General features: G+C 42.6%; 1 protein-coding gene across 1 annotated transcript in view; it reads right to left on the bottom strand.

The window, feature by feature from the left end:
- Positions 1–24,770, bottom strand: part of MUSK (muscle associated receptor tyrosine kinase) — a 70,829-nt gene that overhangs the window by 21,048 nt on the left and 25,011 nt on the right. The window contains exons 6-15 of the mRNA XM_021525011.3: positions 20,383–20,507; positions 16,395–16,554; positions 14,925–14,931; positions 11,904–12,170; positions 6,969–7,144; positions 6,530–6,553; positions 3,329–3,417; positions 2,833–2,992; positions 1,441–1,630; positions 911–1,102 (exon numbers count right to left, since the gene is read on the bottom strand). Coding sequence (XP_021380686.2) covers positions 911–1,102; positions 1,441–1,630; positions 2,833–2,992; positions 3,329–3,417; positions 6,530–6,553; positions 6,969–7,144; positions 11,904–12,170; positions 14,925–14,931; positions 16,395–16,554; positions 20,383–20,507 — 1,390 coding nt within the window. The remainder of the gene's footprint in view (positions 1–910; positions 1,103–1,440; positions 1,631–2,832; positions 2,993–3,328; positions 3,418–6,529; positions 6,554–6,968; positions 7,145–11,903; positions 12,171–14,924; positions 14,932–16,394; positions 16,555–20,382; positions 20,508–24,770) is intronic.

Here is a 24,770-nt window from a genome sequence, read left to right as displayed (position 1 = left end):
GGTATACATGTGCCCTGAGACCATAAACTTTCTGTCAGCTGAATTGATGGTGGAGCCAGGACCACTGATTTCTTTTTTTTCCTTTCTTCCTTTCTTTCTCTCCTTCTATCTTTAATCAATCTTTTTGTCTCCCTTCTTTTTCACACTACCCCTTTATTCAAAACCCAGTGGGCTGTGCTAATACAGGAGGTTAGGGACAATAAAAGCTATTTCCATGGAAGGTGAGTCATTTACCAATAAAAAAATGTATACTTTTGCAGATACTCTGGCTTTTGCCATTTCTTTCACCCACAAGCATCTATAAATCTTGGATGTGCATTTTCCATTAAGGCTGGGACACAAGAGACACATGACCATACACCCATCCCCCCTCTGCCTCCGCACTGGCTTATGTAGGGAGGGGTTTTTGGGGATTTTTGGTTTGGTTTGGTTTTGCCACAGAATCAAATTGAAATTCGGTTTGGACTGAATTGTAGCATGATGCAATGACTTTTGTTAATTACAAAATAATTACAAAGGGCAGTACTGGTGTCATAATGGAGCTCACCACACACTGACAATTTGTAAATACTGGGAAATGCAAGAACTTCACAATAGATCACAGGCAGTACTCTTGGCAAAATTTAGCTGAACTTTTACACCAGACTTTAGTATGTGAGTAAGGCATTTTCTGTACTAGAAAGTAGAAAAGAGTAATTTGTGGCAAAGGTTTAACCAATATTGACAGATAGCAGTGGACAACAAAAATAGTTATTCAAACCTGAATGTTGTGTACGCATGCATTTGAGTGGATGGATGGATGGATGGATGGATGGATGGATGGATGGATGGATGGACGGAGGGATGATTTCCAGAGCTGATTTTTCACAAGTACATTCAGCTAAAGAAGACTCACAAAGAGAGTGCTTACCTGGCTTGGAAGACTCTCCCAAATGCTCCTTCCCCAATATCTCTCACATATTCAATATTGTTCCTGGGATACTCCAGGCTAAGCAATTTTGGATTGAGGAGAAGAGGCATGCGCTGGTACATTGGGTTGGGGTGCAGCCGGTCCAGGAGCAGTTCGGAGGGCAGAGTGGTGAGAGTTGGTGTCTCCGACTCTCTGAAGAAATGGAGCAATTTTTGGTCAGTGTATGCACAGCCCTTAGCCAGGAGATAACTAGCTACATCTCCTCCTGAGCTTATTTCTTTCTGGATGAAAAAGGAAGGTGCAGCAGGGCTACTGAAGCAGCCTTGCAGCAAGATGTCCATGTCGCTAGTCACCAGGTCACCTTCTGCTCTGGCACAGGAGTTCAACAGAACCTATACTGGGCTGCCAACAGGCAAAGAGAGAGCTACTACTTTCCCCTCCCAGGTGTTCACAGGACTTGGCTCTCAGGAACAAGAAAGCCCTTTTTCCAAAGCAGCATTTCTTGCACTGAATTAAGTTCCAAGCTTTACCTTTTTTTGTTTTTCCACTGTTTTCGGCGACGGCAGCAAACCAGGGTGATAATGGCAAAGAACACAACCAGAGCAAAGCTAGAGATGATCGAGATGATAACAGTCATGGAGTATGTAGGGGAGAATGGAGGAGGAGGGGGAAGATTTAGAGTCTCTCCATTTGGTTTTCTTGTTCCCAGGGACAACAATGCTGTAATACAAATAAAATCAGAGGGTTATGCCTCTGCTAGTGTATAGAGCTTTCTAGAAGAGGATTTTACAGAGCTAGCCTGTCACCCTGGGAATTACTGACATTACAGATACAGCCCTATGACCACATGAGAGGACCATAATAGGGAAGCTTGGTTTGCAGGAAGCAAAACCCATTTGTTTGCCACATGTGAAAATCTAAGATCTGCTAAGACTAATATGTAGTTCCCATTAAGCTCGGAACACAGTTTTGGTATAGAATATTCACAAGAGTTACAAATGGGAGGTCACATCTGATAGTCTCAACAGTATTCAAATATAGTAATGTCTGCAGTGGGAAAGATCAACGGTGCACAATGTAAACCACAATGTATCATGTGTCCTAAAAGGAATCTGCAGGAAGGAGTGTTAGACCAAGTAACTACAGAGTGAAAATTTCCCAAAATATCCTCTTGCCCCAGCCATTTGCATCTCAGTGTATTTAAGGGGCAAATATGAAAAACTAGTTTAAAGCACACTTAGCTGAATTATTAGGGGAAAAAAACACATAACTACCTGTGGAGTAGTTTCTGAGACATTCTAGAAAATGCTACTCTGCATGTAATGGTTGAGAACAGAATGAAATTTAAACTCTTCTTCTTCTTAATTTCCAGCTAAACTGACAATTACTTGTGTTCACCAATGCAGGAAGTTCCCAAATGCAGTCTTATTTCTAAGTACTGAAATCCAGAAGCTAGGAATCTTAGATGAAATATTTTTCAAAAATTGGTCTGTTCTTTGAACAATAAATTACACAAAGGCTTAACAAAGAACAAAGATGTTTCCATCATTTTTAGGCTTATTTTTAGTTAAAATTGGAGGGGCAGTTATTACTGAAAAAAAAAATCAGCCTAAACTAAACAACTTTGGAAAACAGCCTGAAGCCCTACCTTCTAAACAGTGTGACAAATCAATTTATCAATTTTTCAGAATACCACAGGACATTTCACTTCATCTTTGGCATTTATATAATCTAAGGAAGGTGTTTGGTTCATCTGTCTTCATTTTCCCCCCTTCATGGGGCACATTAAACATAAAACTATGAGAAGACCCAGAATAGCTGAATCCAGAAGACAGAACAGATTGGTGTACTCAGGGTGTGAACAACCTTGCATGGCCATGAAACAACCACAGTGGCAGAAATCATAAAGTGTAGCTGCCTACCATCTCCACATGGAGACACGCTGCAGTATTCCCAGGTCACAGCTGGATCCTTTGTGTAGCACCAGGGACGCTCGTTCTCACCTCCTGGATTGCGGCAGTAATTCTCAGCATCAAACAGCTCAGGGAAAACCTGAGGAGTCCTCCTGTGCAAATGGGGAGCCTTGGAGGAGGAAGTAAATTGTATTAGAGTTTCAGCATGATTTTCCTGCTATTATTATTAAAACAAAATGGGGAAAATAAAAAACAACCAAAGGAATGAAAGAAGACAGCCTTTGGTGAAACAGCATTTCAGCCAAACACATCTTGACACAGTAAGGGAAACTTGCAGATTGAAATATTATGAGATTATAAAACACCAGTGAGCTCAAGAATGAAGGCAGCTTGTTCCCCATTTTTCCTTTTCACTGAGACTGGGCTCCCTGACTCTAGGAAACTCCTTGGAAAAGCAAACCTCGAGCACAGCTCTCCATTTGGAGGATCTCACACTGACACTCACCTGATCACTCCACTTCTGGCAGGGAATGCCAGATGCTGTGACATTGGCTGTGCCCTGGTAAAACTGGCCATTGCCACTGTAGCAAGTCCCTGGGAGAGAAAAAAAAACACGGGGTCAAGGCATCTTAGACCATGTCCTGCAGCAGAGACTCACAAGAATAAAGTTTGTGTCATTACATGAGACCATGTAGCAGCATCAGATGTGAAGCACGCAGAACTAGACAACACAGGAAGGGTACTGCTTAGCCTTCTGTTTACTCTCTAATGGATTTTGCACTCAATACATAGGTGGAAATCTGGTAAAAGTTCAAAGAGGGCACTGCAGCTCTCTCAGACTGAGAAAACAGGCCATGTGCCTGTGATGGTTGAGCTGCAAGTACCAAGTTCACAGTACATCATGCAGAAAGTGCAGGGCATAACCATGCTGAACTCACCCAAACCAAACAAGGCAGAAAGCAAATCTCAGCACTGGTTCCTTGTTTCACAGCCTGCATTCTTACTGGGGCACTAATAGGAAAATGCTCATGTTCCTCAGGTTGGTAGCAGGGAGTTGGGATTCATAAAATTGCCCTCCTCCTGCTTCTGTACAGTGCTTATTCTCTGTTTATTTGGAAACAGCCTATGGTTTTCAGCGTGGATGCAAACAGTACCCTGAAGTATGATCTGAACTATGATCTAAGGAATGGTATCGGTATAAAACAATGTTCTTTATAATGAAGATAGTGTAGCCACTGCATATACAGGGCTGCAGAAAAATTAGGCAGAAAAGCTTGAGATTTTACTGCAGGAAAGTGCATTAATGTCCTCATAGGACACATGTCCCCATAGGAGAGTTTAATGCATTCTGGCACAGTCTAGGGAGGAGAAGACAGTAGAGGAGATGCAGCCTTACAGATATCAATACATAATCTCTAAACTCAGCTGAGCCGAGGCTAACATTGTAATAGATGGCATATATTAGGGTCCACTGCATTGTTAGCCTTTATAGGAAAATTAACAAACCAGCAAATTATTTTGTCATAATTATGTTCATAATCTTGCAGCTCAGGAAAAAAGAAGAACAAGAAGAAACATGATGTGTTCTAAAATAATGACCTTTTTAAGCAAATATTTTTCATCTTCCTGAAAGCTTTGTGTAAAGGCTGACCTAAATTTGACACAAGGCTGTCTTTGTGGACTGTACTCTTTCTCATGTACAAGGGCCATAGTCAATGCATCATAATGACTATCTGTTGTTTTCTTCTTGCACTCAGAATTGTAGTTACATATTGTGATAGACTCTTAGCTTACTGAGGCTTCAGCAGGTAACAGACACTATACACTTGTAGGTAGACTGCCTTTAAAGTGTTAACTCTAGTCGAGTGAGCTTAAACAAAGGATTGAGTTCATGTAGCCCTGAGGCATCCAAACCCTTAAGTAGAGGAATGACTGTGGACTTTATGGGAACATTTAAACCCATGACAAGTGCAAAGTGAAATACTCTAATGTGGATTTCTCTGGCTGATACATAAATACCATTTATGACTCACATCTGCAATAAGATAGCAGCCCCACATGACCAGCACCTGTAGCTCTGCAGAGGTGAAGCATCTTAATCAGAGGGTGTTAAACTGTCCTGGAACAAACTTGTGTACCTGAGACTAGAATTTTACTTGTTTCACATTCAAAGGTAAGGAAAGCAGTGCCTGAAACATACCTCATGATACAGCTAGTAATAAACAAGAAAAAGATTTCTGCACAGATCTGAAATAAATGTCAGTGGGACACCTTAAAGGATGAATGTGGAGAGCTTTAGGGGCAAGAGCAACACTAACAAAGAGCCTCTGAATCCTTCATACTCTGGAAATCCAGATATTTTCATAGACTGTCTTCCTACAATAAGGACAGAGAAATAATATAGGTGGTCTACCTGGACATTAATGAATAATTTGATAACAAGCTAGAAAACAGTTCAGTTCATGCTCAACAAAGCCTTGTACACATAACAATGGGTCTAAAGAAAAAAGAGGGGGCAATATTACTAAAATGTTACTAAAATATTACTAAAATGTTATATCTTCCTGGTCCATGACTGAATATTGTACATTTGTGCAATGCCACTCTGGGAAAATACTGTGGACTCCAAACAGAAAAGTTCGTGCTTATGTAATACACAGGAGACAGAGGATACGTCTTGAAACATCTGTGGGGAGATGGAAGCCATCCCTTAAATGCTCCACTCATATTCTGATACCCCTCTCCTGTGGTCCCTCCACCAGGGCAGGGATGGCTGCACTTGCAGGCTGTACGCACTGGCCTAGAGGGTGCTGAAGCCCTTGTCTCTGTGCTTGAATCACCAGGCCCCTAGGTCTTGGGATGTCAGGTGGAGCCCAGATCTTTCCATGAAAGAATATTCCCAAAAATTGTTGCTTTATTTTTTGTTTTGTTTGGTTTTGTTGGTTTTTTTGGGGGTTTTTTTGGTTTGGTTTTTTTTTGGTTTTGTTGTTGTTGTTGTTGTTTTTTACTTTCCCTTTCTCTCCATGCAGAAGGTGCCTGCCACTGCCAAATCTGCAAACCGCCCCTGCTTAGATGCATGGCAAGAGGGAGATGCTTCCTTTTTCCAATGAAGCAAATTCAGTGGCTGAGCTTGAAACTGCAATTGCACATGACTGGAAGAGTTGGATATGTGTGCTTCAGCCACAACTAGCAGCAGGGGAGAGCCTGACAGAAGCCAAAGCAGCACTGCAGAGGATGTCTGGATCTCACCACTGGTCATGGGAGGCTCATGCAAGAAACAGCCAGACCTCAGAGGTGATTTGAGGAGAGTGCTGGGAGCTTAAGGTCTTGCAAGGCCAGCCTGTCATAGGTAACCATATTGTTAACATACAAGGCTGGAACAACCTCACAATCAGAAATACAAATATGGATAGAAGGGAATGATAGGCAATGTGTAGATAGAAAAGGAAATAGCTGGAGGGAAGGGTACCATCTAAAACCACCATGCCTCTCTCATAAAAAGTTACCAACCCATGGTCTCCCCAACCTCCAAAGAGTTGGAAATGTTCCTCATGCCTTGGACGTGGGAACCCAGATATTCCTCAGTAATAATCTAAATTCAGCCAGCCAGGACCAGCAGAAAACACAAAAATATGTGCAAATGGCAGCTTTAATAAAGAATATCATGTCCATCTCTAAAAACATAGAGTCTGAGCAGTCTACTTACTGGTTATGTTCTCCTTCTTAAAATCTGTAAAAAGACAAAACAAGATGTAAGGAGGGATTGTCCAGGATGCAATATCACTGGACACTCACTTAAAAGCATGTTACAGGGAAAAGTTACCTCCCTACCAGTGCTTAAAAAGCTTGTTTCTCTCCAAATCACCTGAGTGGCAGTTTTGCTATCATTAAAACTGTTTTTTGAGATTGTTGCAGTCTTCTCAACAAAGATCCAGGCTTAATTTACTTGAGGGATTTTTCCCACACCCCAATTGCATGAGAGAGGTAAACAGCTGAAACAGTTGTCACAATTCCATGCACAGTTGCTGACAAGGCAGTACCTACCATCAGCTTTTACTTTAGTTGCAAACTATGGATTGTACCCTTCCCCTCTCCCTTACCAAGAACACAGCTCTCTGGACAATCAGCAGCATGTGCTACCTTACCAAAGAAAGGGATTCGGGTACAGGAGCTGGGATTCTGGTGCAGGCTGGGCAATCTGTTGCATTCAGGAAGAGTGAGCAGCATCAGTCCTGGCTTATAAATTCCCCTCTGAGAGTTCTCCTCCATTGAGAGCCATTCCTTAAAGCAGTAGAGATCCTTTACAGCAAGGCAATTCTCTCTACATTGTTTTGCAAAAAACAGTGAAATACAGCTGTCAATGGCTTGAAATAAAAAAATGGCTGCACTTAGCAATGATGTGCAGGGGTTATCAGGCAGACAGAAATCCATTATTGGGGTGACACTTCTTTATAGCCAGTCTGGTTGCCTCATAAACCATAAAAGAAACTGTATGAAATGCAACAGCTTCCTTTAAGAAACATACAAACTTACATTTTTAATGAAGCAGGGTTATGCTCAAAACACAACACACACCAAGCCATGAGGAGTTAATTCCTATCTTTTCTACAGATTTTTTTTTTTTACATCTTCTTCTAATAAATATCATAGAATCATGAAATGGTTTGTGTTGGAAGAGACATCAAAGTTCATCTATTTCCAACTCCCTGCCATGGACAGGGGCAGCTTCCACTGGACCAGGTTGCTCAAAGCTCCATCCAAACTGACCTTGGATGCTTCTAGGGATGAGGCTTATGCAGCTACCTGTGCCAGTGTCTCACTACCCTCACAGTAAATAATTTCTTCCTATTATCTAATCTAAACCTCTTTCAGTTTGAAGACATTCTCCTTTATCCTGTCACTACATGCTCTTGTAAACAGTCTCTTTCGCATTTCTAGAGTTAGAATTTTTCAGTATATCCTAAAAATCTCACTTGGCTTCTGTAAATTCTGTACAGTAGAAGTGTCATTTAGTAAAAGCAAAAGGCGAGCTGCAGCCTTCTTATATTAAACATTTCCATATACTTTTAATCTCACTGAATTAAAAAACAGGATTTTTAAATTGTCTCTACAGGCACCTTTAAATCTATTTTTTTCCTCTGTAGATATTTGCAGCAAAATCTTTAAATTGCTTGGTAAAAAAGTGACCTGTCTCCCATCTAATGTGTTGCCTCTATAACAATGTGAAACATTTACTGACAAGAAGTGTTTTGTATTTTTAAATGGGCCTTATATGAGAAATTGTGAAGAAGGGCAAGGTAAAAAATACCTACATTAGGAAAAAAAAAAAGGAAAAGAAAAAAAGAAAACACACCATACTGGGAAGTTTGTGGATTTGTTGTATTGGTCAATTTATCAATGATTTGCTTATTTATGTAGCCATTCTTGAGAGCCTGGGTTACAAAATTAGCTTTGAGGTCATGTGCAGAGATTTCTCGTGCACAGCTCAGGTGAAGTCTTACCCAGATCCACAACTCTTCCAACTATCACACAATGATGCAGAAAGAGAAATGTACTTCTGAGGTGTGTGGTGAAGGATTTAGTCAAATTCACCACCTGGCACGTTGATCCAACCTCCTTAATTATACAATGGTTTTAACAAGAGCAGATGGTAATGAGTTTCAGCAATGGCTAACAACACTGCAAACCCTCTAAAGCACCTGAAGGATGGAGGTAATTGAGAAATCTACTAGAGCAACAGCTTTTCTGCAGCAGTAATGGATGCCTCTCAATTCAGCAGGCTGAAGTCATCAATGCCCAGCTATTCTGTGTTTGGTTTTAGTTTATTCTGTCCTCACTTCCATGGAAGCCAGAATGCAGCCAGATGGCAAATTTATCTTTTTTATGTTAAACAACATGTGGAACAGGAATGACCTTGTGAAGTAAAGAAATGCTTAGATAGGGAAATGAGAAAAACTTGCATTTGAAGCACTGGCTGAGACTTGGGAGACCTGGATTGAATTAGCTCTGTTCATTCCTGATCCTGAGCATTCTTAAATAAGCCCTTTATTCAGTGTTCAATTGCAAAATGCAGAAGGCCATTCTTCTGCAATGCTGTCTGCTCCAGGGTTAAAGGAAGGCTATCTGCACCCTGGAAGAATGGTAACGCAGCCAGAGGGAGGGATGGTCAATCACTTCTAGCTGGGCTCATACCATTATTGTAGCACCCGAACCCGATGCTGCACGTGGAGAGTTTGCTGAGGTCACAAGCAAAGATTACTTCAGGTTATTATTAGAAATGTTATGTCATGTAACTGACAGATGGACAAAGAACAGTAATGGCAGAAAACAGCAAGTGTGCCAGCAGTGTTTCTAGGGACCACAAGAGACTCTGTAAGAGGAGGTGGGGACACACAGACCCAGACAAAGAGAGACTTTCTCCAACACAAGACTGTTCCCTAGACCCTGATCACTTCCTATCAACAGTGATTGAAACAGAAACTGGGGATACTTCTGCTATTGCAATAGCAGCCAGCAACAAGAGGCAGATGTAATCAAGAATTATGAGATGAGACATCACTTTCCCTTAAGAACTCTCATTTTAATCAATTTGCATCTAAATTTACATTGAGTGAGTTTTTCCCATGTGGCTTTCTTCTGTTTCATTTAATCTTGTTTTACCCTCTGGTTTCTTTTATAAAACCTTTACTCAGCCTGTCAGTTGTTATTCTTGCTAGTTAGCTTCCAAACCAAATGAACACTAAGAAAACAACATGGAAAGAGAAAAATTGGTGAAGAAAATAAATAATAATAAGATAAAAATACATGGACATACATTGAGGGCAGTATGTCCCTGGAAAACTAGGAGAGCTGTCCCATATCTGAGAGAGTTAAATTCTTACTCATGAACTGTTTCAGCTGAAAACTTGTGTAGTCTAGCCAGCTTCTGGAGAAAGCTATAAAGTTGTCAGTAAAAAGAAGTTAAGAGAATTGCAAAGTAACTAAGACCATGTGAGACGTGTTCAAGAGCCCCCAGACCTCTCTCAGCCATAAAGAAGTATATATTAGATGTCTGAGTTATCAAAAGGAGTATTGGTCTCTGAAAGAACTGCTGTCCAGCTGATGCTTTCTGAGGACAGGAATCGAGAAGGATGCTATTCCAGAACTTTTCTTATGAGGAAAGCTGCATTAAAATCAGGGTGGAAGGAGGGAGGAATAATTAATGGAAACCAACATTGACTCATGGATTTGAAGAAAAATAGGTCCAGGCAAGCCCATTAACATTTAGACATATTTGCAAGTGTTGTAACTGCTAGCCCAGGTGCATCAAAATTAAGTGCATATTTATGTTAGTTTATATAATTCTGACTTCAGAAGTGTCCCAGAAGTACAGGTGTTCAGTCAAATCACTGTGAATTCTGGTCCTGCAAGGCCACTCATGGGCAGAAGCAAATGAAGCAAGGCTGAGATCTAACTGAAATACCTTGCAGAGCAATGTATGAAACCCTTAGCTGACTGATGAGCTGTGCATGTGTGGCTGAGATATAAATACTGCCACTCATCTTGAAAAAAAGCAGAATGATTATGTATTTAAGGGCACAATGACAAAGAGCAGAATATTGAGGTGACAGAGAGGAGCCTGCCAGCAAAAAGCAAACAGTAGCACCTGGCTGCATGATTATCTCTGGATACTTGCACATAAACTTGTTTCATAGGATAAATGCTACCTCTTTGTCAATGGTAGAATACTAGGCAGCATAGGTACCAAATAAAAAGCTAAATGTATGGTCAATATTCACAGTGGGATTTTCCTCTATGCCTTTGTTTTAGAGATATTAAAGGAGAAGCAACAAAAAAGGTCCCGATTACAAAAACAACATGTTGCTAATTGTCTTAAAAAGCACCTACATCCCTGGAGAAATTATTGCCGTTAGACATCTGGCCCAAGTCCAGAAAGTGGTGTGCTTGCCATGTCTGTAGAAAAGATTTGTATTTTATTTGGGACAGTAGAGTTGGGGCTACTCTTCTGAATCTTCCAGATCTGAATAGTATTTTAAAATGTGTTTAAAGAGGACAAGAACAAAGCAGTGAACTTTAGGCAGGGTTGTAATGACTATGTTTTTAGGGGCTGAATATAACAGGAGAAAGAAAGCTTTGCCTAATATGTGTGTGGGGCTGTACACTGCAAAGCACACCAAGCAATCATAATTCCATTATAGTTAAAAATAACCAAACCTGGACTGGGCAGAAGAGCAAAAGCTATGTGCAGGGCTTGGGAAAATCTGTTTTATTCTAGCCAGAGAATCTGGGAAAGATGTAAAATTTTACTGCAAAGAGGAAAGAAAGAAACTCGCCTCCATGACCATGGTGGGAGGACAAGGAACAACGACGCTGTTCAGTAGGTTGTGTAGGGAGAGAGAAGTGTCTGTCACTGGGATGTGTTTACAAATACCTGTCAACAGTAGATTAGCTATGGTAAGAGATGCATTGGACTCCTCAGGGTCCCTGTCAGCCTGATTTCAATGCACATTTTTCTGCATCTAGAAGGATACAATTGTAGTTTTTGGTTCTTGGTTTATCAAGTACAATTACACAGGCAATGTCTCTGGTCTCATCATTTTTGTCACATTTTTGTCATAGCAGGAAGTGCTAAATGGCTGGTATATTGTCTTGGCCAGATTTGTTGCATCTTCTGGAGCTGCATTTAGTCAAAATTCAAAAGAAGTAATATCTTTTTATAGTAATAAAAAACACACATATGGGCATAGTAAGATACCAATAACTGGAATCAATATGTTAATTATTGAAGCTACTTATATAATTCAAATAGATACTTCTTTTCAACACCGTCCTCCAAACACTTGATATAATGTAGAGGTCTGGACTTCAAATTCAGATCACACCCTAGCAATGAGCACAGCAAAAGCTGAATCAGTCTGTGTGTACAGAGGAGACAGCAAAGGGAAAACCTGTGCAAACCTAGAGGGCCCAACTCAGCTTCACTTGCTTCTGCAAGCCTGCACAGTCCCTCACCACTCCCCTGCTGCATACATATCCCCACAAAATGGAAGTGAAATATGAGCATGTTTTTCTTCATTTACCTGCACACTGGTTTTGGAGCTGGCCCAGCTCCCGAGGGATTGCACTCCTGGAAGATGTAGTTACACAGCAGAGACTCAGCAGCCGGTTGGCAGAATGAACTCACCATTTTCAGTTCAGTCCAGGCAGTGTGCACAAGCAGCTCTTGGGTCTCCTCTGGGTCAGCATACGAGGAGTTGAAGAAAACAAGAGCATTCTTCACCAAGATAGCACTACACACCTCACCTCTGTATGTGCTGCAGTAGCCTGCGTCACCCTTGTACAGCTTGCTGTCAAGGACAAGAGCACACACACAGAGTAAGCTCTCAGATATAAACATCTGCATGAGCACAATGGCCCTGTTTCTGAATAAAGTGGCATGTATAAGTCTAACAGAGGGCAGAGAAGATGGTAAATGTTTATAGCACTAAAACCAGCTAATATAATGCAAGAATGAAACTTCTGCAGGGTACCCTGGTGCCAGCGCAGGTGAGCTCCAGGGATGAGGCTCTGACCAGGTGTTGTTAAAGTAATAAGTGGACTGAGGACTGAGAGATCACACAGAACCATGACCTGGCGTGGCCCCTCACCCTGCCTCTGGGCTCTAATAGGAAAATACTTTACTCTCCTTCTTTCCTGCAGTAGAGATCTGCTGCTTGCTTGCAGTCCTCTGATAACTCAGGATTTTTCATTCTGCTGTCTAACCAGGGTTCAATTTAAGATAGACTTGATGAGCAGGACACAGGTAAGTTCAACCCATCATGTGCCAGGGAATTTTTTACAAGGTCAGACCAAGCTCCTGCCTGCTCTTCCTCAGCTCCTGCACCACTCCTGATCCTACCTTTCCACACATTTAGATAGGGGACTCAGAGACAAGGAAGGCATAAGTCTCTGTGTTTTCCTTCCTGGTGTTTCTCTGCAAGGTGCATCTTCTTTCTTCACCACATTTCCCATTTTGCAAAGTCCTGACACATAGCATTGAGACACAGCTATGCAGCAGCAGTAAAAATCACAGTAGGGTAATCTTCTTTGAGGGCCATTTATTTATCTTTCCCGTGTTATTTTCCTCTAGAAGGAGATCTCTCTCCCCCTCCTTCCTCCCTTCCTCCTCATGGCCATCAAAAGTAAGAAGTAGGGTAAGGGCAAAGCACAGGTCAGGCATACTTCCAGTAGCTCCCATGGTCACCCAACAGCAGCAAGGTCTGCAGGTGAGGAGGTACCCCCTGCTTAGGCAGCCCATGGGATGCAGTGTCCTGAGTATGGGAGGCAAAGCTGTGAAAACAGACTCCCTGTGTGTGGGGCATGGCCAAATCAGGGCAGAGAGGAGGGCTGGGTGCAGCTGTCCCCACTGCCATTCGGTCAGTGTAACTAGGGTCAGAGAGTTCAATTCACAACATGCCAACCATTTGGAGCAGTCAACAGAGCTATTTGTATCTTTGCCTTTTATTTCTTTCCCCTGTCCAAATAATCACCCATTGTTAGCTCTGGGGTTTCTTGCTGGTTTTTTTTTCAGAAAGCTGGAGGTACATGGACAAGGGAGTACAGAGGATGCTCACATTTCTGTTCTTCAGAGGCTGTTTTCTATAGATAACAATCCCTGTCCCTGTTTTAGCTGCTCTGTTTTGGTTTCCATGTGAATTTTTTCTTCAATTTTTTTTCTGTGTCACATTGGATACAAAACAGGAAGGCACCAATCCCTTGGGGTTTACCAAAATGGCAGTGATGCTCTGACACTGCATCATCCCAGGATCCATGGACACATCTTCACGTGACACGGGAGTCCCCCAGCATGCTGCACTAGTCTCACAGCCCATGACATCTCCCCAGCACACAGCAGGTTTCCTGATCCCAGCAGCCTGCTAGAACTGTTCTTGGCATGGCAGGGGTCATGTTATTTACATTTCCCTAATGATTCCTGTTGTGCTTAATCTGAAAGTTGCATCCTTCTTGTGCTTCAAGGGCAAAAACAGGGACAGGTGTGCATGAGGTAGCTGTGCTGCTGACTTCAGGGGACTCCAGAGGCAGACTGAGAAGAGCTAACAGTGCTAACATTACATTTCCTTGCTTTTCTAAAAGATGCAAGGAGGCATAGACCAAGTTGCAACGGAGAAGTAGCAACAACATGTTTTCACAATGGTTTATCACAGAAAAGAAACATCATGCAGCAAATAAGAATACCTATGGGACAGATGGGCTGAGCACTTTATCTGTGTCCCCATGACTGTCATACCTGCATGGGTGCAGGTGTAGGGCATAAGTCTGCCATCATCACTGGGTGGCGGCTTAATCACTTACAAACTTCCTGAATCTATCTTGCAAGCTCCTGTGATGAAGGCAATAGCCTTTGAAGGCAGTCTGTGTCAGCAGAGTGGCAAAACCATTTGGTCAGACTTTCCCAGGCTCTGTTCCTTTCTACAGTGGCCAGAAGCTCCCAGCCCATCTCCCAGGCTAACATTCTCATTCTCCTTCCAGACTGATCAGCCAGTGCAGCATGTAGAAAGAAGGAAGGATTCTAAAGAGAAAAAGCCAGCTAAATTGTTCAGTCCTGCAAAAAATTACTAAGCAGAAGTTCATTTCTCATCACATGTGAGTGCCTTTATTCATCCACAGCTCTGCTTGGAACAAATATAGCCTTCTCTTGCCCTAGTATGGTGAGTACCAAACCAAGTTGCATTTATTAACTGTGAACAGGTAGGAGTTTACCTTGCAATTAAGCTTTGCCATGAAAATTTATAAAGTCAAGGGAAACTGTGGATCAGTAACCAAATAGAAGTTCCTTCAGAATATTCTCCCCACTACCATATTTCAAATATCCATACTGCTGGCTTGACTCGAAACCATTGTTAACCACCCAAGCTTAGCCTCCAATTATGCCTCTGTAAAGGAGCTCAGTGATCCCTACAGGTGAACCTCATCTGCGCAGTTGGAATGCATAAATCCTACCCTTTCATTTAAGCCAAATTAACCAAACCCCCTTGGTTCATCATTCTTCTTCTCCCTGGCCCAGAAAGAGCCACCACAAAACCACAAAAAGTCATTCTTACCTCCATTCTGCCAAGACACATCAGATCCAGGAATTGTGATGAACCAGGAGAAAGAAGAAATTGAAAATACATCAGTGACACTTCATTGTTCCCTCTGAGATGCATAAGTCAAGATTTCCATGCTAGGAAATGTGTCTGACAACTGTAAGCTGTATTAAAAAAATGCACCTAAATTCTGGTCCTTTGTTTGTATCTTCTTGTGGGGAAGAAAAGTTGGCCAACACTGAACACTATAAAGTGAGAAAGAATGAGGAGGAGGAAGTGGATTGTTGATGGCAGTGCCAACTGAAGTGGACTTTTACACCATAAATCCACACTTTTATCCTGATTTTTTGTGTCCCATGTAACCAGCAGGTAGCATCCTTTGTTTAAGCCACATAGATACCCATTATTTCAGACAGCAGCTGTAACAAGTAGGAGAAGCCAGGGCTGGAGATGCAGCAAGGCAGCAGTGGCCCTGCTTGCCATGCCACAGGGAGCTGGGCAGTGCCAGCACTGGGAGGAGACACTGGGCATCAGCCAAGGGCCAGGGCACCTCTGCCCTTGGAGCCTTGTGAGCTGGGGCAAGGCCAAGACACCTCCTGCTCAGGACTAGGGGGTAGTTCTCCAGCTGAGCACACACAGCCTGGAGGAGTATAACTTCCACCAGCCCCGAGTATCTGCCTGCTCCACTGCATTTGTAGGCCTTGGCTAAAAGCAGAAGTGGGGATGGGAAATACAGTACCAAGTGCTGAGTACATTATGGAGCAGAGATTACTGCTAGGTTTCAATGTCCAGTGTAGGAAAGGTCATGATCATTTCCTCAAGAAAGCAGATGCTAAGGCACAGAGAGAAAACAAGTACATGCCTGGTTAAAAGCAGAACCAGGGCTACCATCCCATGTCCAATGTGATTTCTCTTTCCTCTTACTAAATCCCTCTGCCTGTACAAAGATGGATGGCACAAGCTACCACCTTTCTCTCTGTATGGCAAATGCTGTTAGTTAGCTCTGACAGAGGTATTTCTCCTCTTTGGAAATTCATTTTCATATTTGGGAGTCATCTCTGAGGGAAGAGATAACTTCGGGCAAGGCAGGGTGCTGCTTTGACAGCAGCCACCCTGCTTTCTGGATGCCAACCCCTTGTGAAGCTGAACTGCTTGAAGCTATTTTCACTTTGCTGTTAGATGATACCAAGGCTGGGTCATGGCCACAACTTCCTCCATATGGATGAACTTACCAAGTGTGCTTCTGGGACACAAAGTACAAGACAGCATCAAACATTCAAGAAATGACAGCTATGCCCGTCTCCGAAGTGTAAGAGTATATGAGGAAATAGCCTGGTGGAGGATGTGCTTGTACTCAAATTTAGGCCCCCACACACTTTCAGCTCTCCAAGGCTTCCCCTCTTCCACCACAGTACTCCACACCCCTTTCCTCTTCCCTAGCAGGAAAGACTAAAAAAATTAATGGCTTCTTCTTTCCCTGCATACCTGAAATGCTGATGGTTGCTGCTGCTTTTGCAGCTCCAAAAGTTTTGCTATGCTTGTTTGAGGCAAGACAAGTGAACAGGCCAGGTCGGGTGACATACACTTGCAGTCTGGAATCAACCACTCTGTCCTTGACACTTTCTGCTATCGACCCCACAGAAACCTAAAAGAGTAAAAGTCCAGTTCAGTAATACTTCCAACAAAGACACAAACAGGCAAACCAAGGAAAAATATAAGAGACAGAGTCCCAAGCACTTAAATTAGCAGAGGAAGATGTGGCAAGGAGACAAAAGTGGCAAAGACCTAAAGCTGCTGGCATCACTTTGGCACTTTCATAGCTGCTGACTTCACACAGAGAAATAAATGTTAAAAGATCTCTCCTATTTCACACTTCAGCAATACTTTTTGCAATTAGGTTTCAAATCAAGAGGGTCATAGTCAGAATTTGGTTTATATAATTGAGCTGGCTAATTACTACAGGGTTTCTTGCAGATTGTTTGCCTCTTCATGCCTCAGGAAGGAACAGCACAAGATGACTTTGTGAACATCCACTATACAGAGGAAGAAAAGAAAATAGTTTGGAAGTCGTTGATTCTGGATTAGTATAACCACTGCAATGCTCTCAAAGCACTCATGAGCATAGAAAGTGCTCTGGCTCCAATACTTCAGCAGATATCTGGTAAGTTTTCTTATCTAGTATCTAGAAATATGGAAGGGGCTGAAAATACTATGATTTTGGCCAGCTCTTTTCCTGAATCAGTAATTCACAGTTAAATGAGCTTGAAGCCTGATGATTTTAGCCAGTTGACCTTGATTTACCATCAAGTTTTTCCTGCCAATATGGCATTCATTGAAGTAGGAGAGCATGGTACATACATGGTACATACTCTGTCTTGCAATGGCAGTAGGAAGGAGAGCATTGCCTGCTCTAACCTTCATACTGATAGGAAGCATCAAACACAATTGAAGTGAGGCATATTGCCTGTGAACCCCCTAGATGCGACCTGACTCCAAGGATATTGCAGAATGTCTCCCAGGATTCTCCCCGGCAAAGCACTCTACCTACACATGTAACTAAGACAGAAATATCAATCTGACTTCCCTGGACATCAGTAAAAATGTGCTTTCAATGAGACCCTTCAGTAAAATTAAATACCCATGGGTATTGACAGCAATAATTGAAAAACCAAGAAGGAACTAATTAATCAGTGTTGTAACATGTCTTGTAAACAGATTGGATTCTCTATAAAAAGAAAAGGCTGAAAAGAATGTATTTGTTTTGTCTCTCAGAGTCAACTTGGACTTGTAGTGAAAGAATGTTCATGGGAAGAAATCACTAAATAATCAGACCAGCACAGTTTGTAAGTACTGCACCAGGTATGTCAGCCACTGTGCATATGGAGGGAGCAGGGATATATTTGGTATTATAACATTAAATCAGTTCAAGAAGGTGGGAGCCCAGGTGATATTTTTTTCACAGATATGCCTTTTGTTACAGACCTGCTCAAATTTAGTTTTAGAATCCCTTTCTCTCCAGAAATCACTCATAACCAAAATGGTGAAGGGACCTCCTCAGTGGGAAGGAGGTGTTTCCTATAGGCCACCCCTGTCTTCCAGCATCTTGGTGGGATACGTGGCTGCTTGCCATGAGCATCTTGTGCTAGTCCAGTCTTCTTTCCCTGCTGGTTCTTCAGGTCTCAGGTGTTCCACATCTGGCAGCACTGGACTATGCCTGCTGAGCTCAGACAGCTGGGATTGTTCATTCCAGATTGATGGAGGAGGAAGAGGTTGCTCAAGTAACTGCAGCAGTACAAGCAGTATGCACCATGTACAGTGGAAAACCACAGGCAGTGGTGCCTAGGACTTCCACACTGGCCATCTCTTGTTTCCTTTACTGGAAACTTCAAGATGTTCCTTTGTGTTAATTGATTCCTATTCCTTTTCAAACACATTTCCTGAGATTTTGTTTCCAGGAGTTCTCCTTTTAGCCTTTGAAACATCACCTCAGCTACCAGGAAATTAAAGACCTCTTCATATCTTCACACCTGGTTCATTTATTCCTGGATATGTGGAAAACTACTATAAGGTAGCAAGGAAAACTATTATAAGGTACATGATGCTCTGTGGTGCATAACAGGAGGAAAATTAATTGTGTTTCTAAATAGGTAGGTCTGGCAGCTGCTGCACAGAGCAGTTTCCATACTCCTCTTCCAGGGAAGCTCAATAAGCTCAGCAGACTCCTGTTCTTTGAACCTCAGGACAATTACAGGTTGGTGTTCAGAGACCTAATGTCACAGGCATGAGGCATCATCAATTACTCACCCTTGCTATGAGCCATCCCTCAAATTCACCATGTCCCATCCACTGGCTTCCTGCTGACTCTCCCAGAGACAGGCTCTCATTAAGGTTTCCTTGCCATATTTAAAGTGAGGAGCACTATCCTCCTGGGACTGGGCTATACTTTTCAGACAGGAATAGGGCAGAGCAGATATGATCAGTCAGGCAGTGGCTCAGGCAGGGGCTGAGCATCATCTCATGTACCTCAGCACTCTGTGGGACACACTCATTGGGATCTCAGCAGAGCACTGATATTTGCTCTGGAAATATATTGCTCTTTCCAGGTACCCCAGACTCCTGCAAAGTGGGGAAGAAGTCTTAAATAAAACACCCGCAGTTGTCTCAAACTAAATAGTGCCAGAAACCACCAAGCACCCACAGGTCTCAGCAGAGGCTGATCTGATCCCTTTGCTGCTCTGCCTAGCAACATTGAAGCAATATAGAAAATTAGCCCTAATCAGATTGGAGGACACAATGAGGTATAGAAGAGGCAAGGAAGGCAAGACAGACTGCAGAGTAGCCATGGGGTCTTAATAACGTGTTTTAATGTGTGGAGGGAGGAGATATAAACCAAGATGATGATAGCCCCCTGAAGAACCAAGGGGATTTATTGGTCCTCTGGACCAGCAACTCCACAGGAATGGTCAGGATCAGCCTGTGCTCAGAAGGACTTGGGGCTCATAGGAGGTCTATGAGAAAAGACAGAGGCAAATTGCCAGCCTGCACTCAGCAGACACTTCTCCTGCCTCCACAGTATCATGCTCTGGGGTTCACATCCTTTAAAAAATTGTCAAAAGACCAAGGAGAGTATGAAATAGATATGTTCACCTTAAACACCTGAAGACTAGAGAGAAGCTATGGTAGGCTTGGGCTGCGGAGCTGCCATGACTGTGGTTCCCACTCACTTCCACACAGGCAATACTAGGTGTCAAGCAGGTTTTCAGTTCACTGAAATGAGGGCATTGCAACAGCCTACACACAGGCATGAAAGCCAAGCAAATTGAAAACAAGCATCCGTATTAACTGGTTAGAATCATTAGACGACAGAATCTTTCCTACAAGACACAGTGGATTTGCATCCTTTGGTGCCTGCCACTGAAGAGGGTGTGCCTTTCTTAAGAACATGCTTCTGCCCACAGATAAATTCATAACATATTTCACTTCACCTACGTCAGCCTAGAGATCTATTATCTTCTTCAAATATACTGTGCATAATGTGGGTCCAAAGGTATTTGACCTCAAAATAATTTGCTCTATCTAACTCCTTGGTTTATGCTACTTTGTCAAATGTGCAGTTTTGCCTCATTGTTACCACGTTATTAAAAAAGGAAAGATAGCTGCAGACATACACGATGAAGTCCTAGAAATTCTGCCTTGGAGGATGGTTGGAAGGGTCTAAAGCACCTTTCATCTTGGGCTTTTCAGATCCTAACAAATGAACACAACACCCTGGATAAGGGAGAAAATGTTTTTCCAGAGAAAACTGCTGCAGAGAGATTATCTGGACTCAAAAAAAAAAAAAAAAAAAAAAAAGTTTGAAAAACAAGGTGCTAAGTTAGGAAGGAATAGAAACCATTGGTGCTGACTACTAGCCCTTCCAGCTGAAAGCAGTCCTTGTCCTCCAGTGCCAAAAGCATGAAAAAGAGGCACTTACAGCTTTCCCATTTTCCAGCCAGGTGACAGTAGGGACTGGGAGGCCAGTTGCCGTGCACCGCAATGTCACCACGGACCCAAAGGTGATGTTTTGGGATTCAGGAGCCTTCAGGATCCTGGCAAACACTGTAAGAGAAGACAAAGGTACTAGCTGAATGATAATGTAAAGCTGAGACTGGTGCTGACATGGGGGTACTCCCTCCCCAGAGGGTCTTGATGTAAGTCACAGCTCCATGAATAAAAGTAGAGCCTAGACCAGACTTCCCAGTGAGTGACATTCTTGGGAAACAAATGAGGAGGAGAAGAAAAAATATTCAGTGTGTTTACATTCTGCACTTTACAGACTAAAATTTACCTCTGGAAATTTCTGTGTCGAGTCCAAATCCTCAGAGGAGGTAATGTGCAAGAAAGCCAAGAGGAAACCCTTCAGTAGCCTGCAGATGGAACAGCTTTCAGCAAAAAAGCAGCAAGCTACCATGCTGCCCTTCCCAGGTTGACCTGTCTGAACCATTAAGGACCACCAGTATGGACATGTGCCATGAAGGTTAAGGGTCAGATAAACATCTCAGTCTGATTGCAGTGATTAAGACTTGCCACAGAGTGCTGCAAACACTGGCATTTTCCATGCAATAACAAGCTGCCCTAAGGGGAAAGTGTCTAACATCATGCATCAAGTTATGAGAGAATGGCTGGCAAAAGTTTTAGGAAGATGAGATTGCAGTGGAAAAGTAGATTTTTAAAGTGGCTCCTCATTTCTACAGCTCTTGCTTGTTTTGTGGAAATATGGTCACTGAGTACTTTGCAGATAAGCAAAATAAGCATTCCTTCACCCCACCCTCCCTTCCTTTTTTGTTGTTGTTGTTGTTTTTTGTTGGCGGGGGCGGGGAGGGGGAGGGCTGGGGGGGTGGGGGGGACTGGGGGAGGGGACAAGGGGGAGGATTGTTGGCCAGAAATAACAACTGAAGTATTTTTGCTGAAAACTTATTTTGATCCAGAAACACAACCTCGATGGTCTTAACAAGCTGCTGTACTTGGACCGCATAGAGAAAAGCAGAGAAGAGAAACTTCCCACCTGGAACATCTGAGTTTTGACCTAAAACTTTTCATGAAAATACCAGAATGTCTGTATGGAAGCAGGCTCAAAAGCACTGCCATTTCTTACTCAAATTTCTCATGCTTAGTGAGTAACACCTTCTGGACCACACAGTAATGTCTAAAAATCTCCATCAGAAACTTTAATAAGCAGTGAAGTGTCTCTTGGAGTTGTCAGAAAAGCCTGAGATCTTGTTTGCCACTTTTATGTGTGTTTCTCCTTATCAGCATACCTCACCATGTCACCATCTTCTGTTTGCCCTGTTCAGAATTAGAACATCTTTCCCCAGTATTTGGGATGGGAAGTTTTTGTCTGCAAAATTTCAGTTGAACTGTAAAAAATAATATGCTTTCCACATAGTCCTTCTACTCAGTTCTGAGCTAGTATGCAGCTGAGATTTGTTTAGACAAAGAGCCTAAAAACAGCTTTTGCTCATAGATAAGTAGTGTAGGAGTTAATTGCAGCATGGAAACCTTTTTACCTTTCAACAAACTCTTGGGCAGGGGCTTTTTGAAAGATTAAGTTTAATGTCAATAAAGTGAAAATGGCAAAAGGATAAATATTATATTTGGCTTCTTAATTCTTCTGTGTGCTTCAAGCAATCCCATTGTCTCTGCTCAGTGCTACCTGCCTAAAGTCAAAGCAGAGCAGCATCAGGCTTCTACACTCCCTCACCCCTCAGTGAGGCAGCAGATATGAAGCTCCATCAGTAATAAGCAAAGCTGTAGTCACTGGCCAGAAGCTTTTCTCATGAATAAGTAAAATGAAACCTTTGTCTGAAGTTTCGCTTCAGGCCATTAACACCAGATGGTTATGAATTCAGACCCAAGTTTTGCAGGCTAAGCTCATAATTATTTTTATACTTCATTTGGAGAAATACTAAACTTTGAGGCCTGTCCTCTGGCAGCAGTTATGTTCACATGGCTCCAGCTGAAGCCAGCATGTTAGCTTCCAGAGTTGGAATACGGTCTTTAGTGCTTTTCTTGTGCTGCCCAGTAGGCTGCTGGGACCCTTGCCCACCTGATGCTTCTCTCTGGCTCTGCTGCTCAGATCCTGCCCAGTAAAATTAATACCAAAGTGACAAATTACCAGCCTCCAGTTAGCTAATGCTGGACAGTGGCACATATGTCCTCCTCTGTACTAGCTGCTCTCCCAAAATCTGCTTGGATCTTTCAGCCAGGAGGGTAAAAGACACACTTTGAAAATGGCAATAGCACAGGCAGGGTGCAAAGCCACAGAAAGCACTACGGCTGGCCCAGTTCGTGACTGGTGCCTATGAGAAGGTAAGAAAGCTGCATTCCTCTTCCCAGGGTCCAACCACCAGCACTGATCACTGCACTTGCTTTAGCAGCCCAGCACACTGCTAGGTAAGCAGCTGTCTACCAGCACAGGGATGGTAAAGCATCAGGCCATTCTTAAAATCCTAAAACACCAAATATAGGGACAGAAAATCCAGCCACAGATCCTAAACATTCACATGTTTCTGGTGGCAAGTACTGCAGGGAGGGATGGCTAAATAAAATCTGGAACAAAGCTGATTTCCAAAGTGTGGAAAAATTGAAATTCCTTCTATCCCCAGTGCTATCATGTGCATTTTTCAAGACCTTCAAAATTGAAGTTACAGATTTTATTCTTTAACATTTAAGATATTTACATTTGCGTGCTTTCAAATAGTTTATTTAAAGTTCAGCTATGTACCTTAAGTATGTAGTTGTAGATGGTATAACTGGAATAAACTGGGAAGGAAGGGGATTAAATTATTTTATTTTTAAATGAGAAATTTTCTGGGACAAGGGCCATATTTTCCAGGTCCTAGCAGATTTTGGAGCATGGCTGATTGACCAATCCAGGGTGATATTTTCCAATCACTTTGGGAAACAGCATTAAAAAAATAGTATCACCTATTTCTCAACCACATAATCTACAGGTAGATGATCAACACACTGATATTGCTCTCAACCTTGAGTGCTGTGGTAAAGTCAGGATGGGTTGCATAAGTGCAGCCAGTGTCACCTTCCACTGTAAAGCAGGGCAAGAACACCAGGATGAACTTAGGGTCCATTTTGGCAACTGCATGAGCAACAAGATCTGTCCTGTATCTAAATGGCAGAACACAGTCCACAAAACCATGATTTTACTGCCCCCTCCCTCACCTCCTCCACCCCCCAGTTCCACAAGTAAAGAAAAGAGGCAAAAACAAATAAAAAATGGCAAATCTAGTGGTAGTGTAGCTGGCAGAAAGAGGCGAGTGAAAGGCAAAAAGAGGAGGGATCAGGAAGTAGCAATAAATGTTTGTAAAATTCACATTTTTTGGTAGGCTCAGGATTTTGTCTTGTTCTCAGTTTTCCTCAGAGAGAAATTTTCCAACAATCAGATGATTTCTAATAGTTCCATTACTTGTCTGCCTTTTGCGCATCCTCCTGAATCTGGATTTTGCCTTCACTTGCTACATTACCATTAGAAGGTTAGCAACATCATCAATACCCCTGGGCTCTCTGCACTGGGTTCACCCACAGGCATGCCAAAAAGCAGTTAGGGAAAGTGAGCAAAGACAGCTTAACTTATTTATTTATTTAGTGGAAAATAAAACAGAGAAGTTGTAAATGAAATCCAAACAGCTAAAAGCCAAGACAGCATGTCAAATTTCACTCCCAAGCCCCTTAATAAATGTATTTTTTTACAGCCGTGGTAAATGATGTTCTGTGCACTGCAGGGCTTACTAGGAGGTATCTGTATCGTGGCCAGCTGCTCGCATTTCTGAGAATTACGTAACATCACCCAGTCCAAACAGTAGGGCTTTAATTCAGTCACAAATTTCTTATACTATTAAAAGATCAAAGCAGCATGCCCTCCCCCCTGCCTCCACATTGAATGGCTAACTCTTTCCAGGTGACTTTTTTTCCCATTTCCTTTCATTTCCCAGCTTTGGGGTCTGGTCCCGCAGTCCTGGCAGATGCCTGCCCTCAGTCTGGGTAAGGCCTATTTTTTTTTTTTGAAGTCTGGATTTGGCCAGTCACAACCAGACATCTATGTAGGTGGCCTGGGGCCATGCTGCTGCTTTGGGTAAAGGACAAAGTGATGCCCAGAACACCAGTGATGCTGTTTGGGTTTTGCCTTTTTACTTTAATATATTCTCTGTATGCTCCACACGTATATTTGTAGCTCTGTAGCCTACTGTACTAGTAGCTAGTTTTCCCAGTACTTTTCCATAGCCTTTCCCTAGTCAGAAAGACAAAAGAAGTTCTAGGGCTCCAAGCCCTGGTAGGTCAAGGCCCCTCTGCTGGCTTGGTTCCTCC

Source organism: Lonchura striata, chromosome Z (genome assembly GCF_050655825.1).
Source record: "Lonchura striata isolate lonStrDom1 chromosome Z, ASM5065582v1, whole genome shotgun sequence".
NCBI classification, from domain to species: domain Eukaryota; kingdom Metazoa; phylum Chordata; class Aves; order Passeriformes; family Estrildidae; genus Lonchura; species Lonchura striata.
This window is presented reverse-complemented; position numbering and strand designations above follow the sequence as displayed.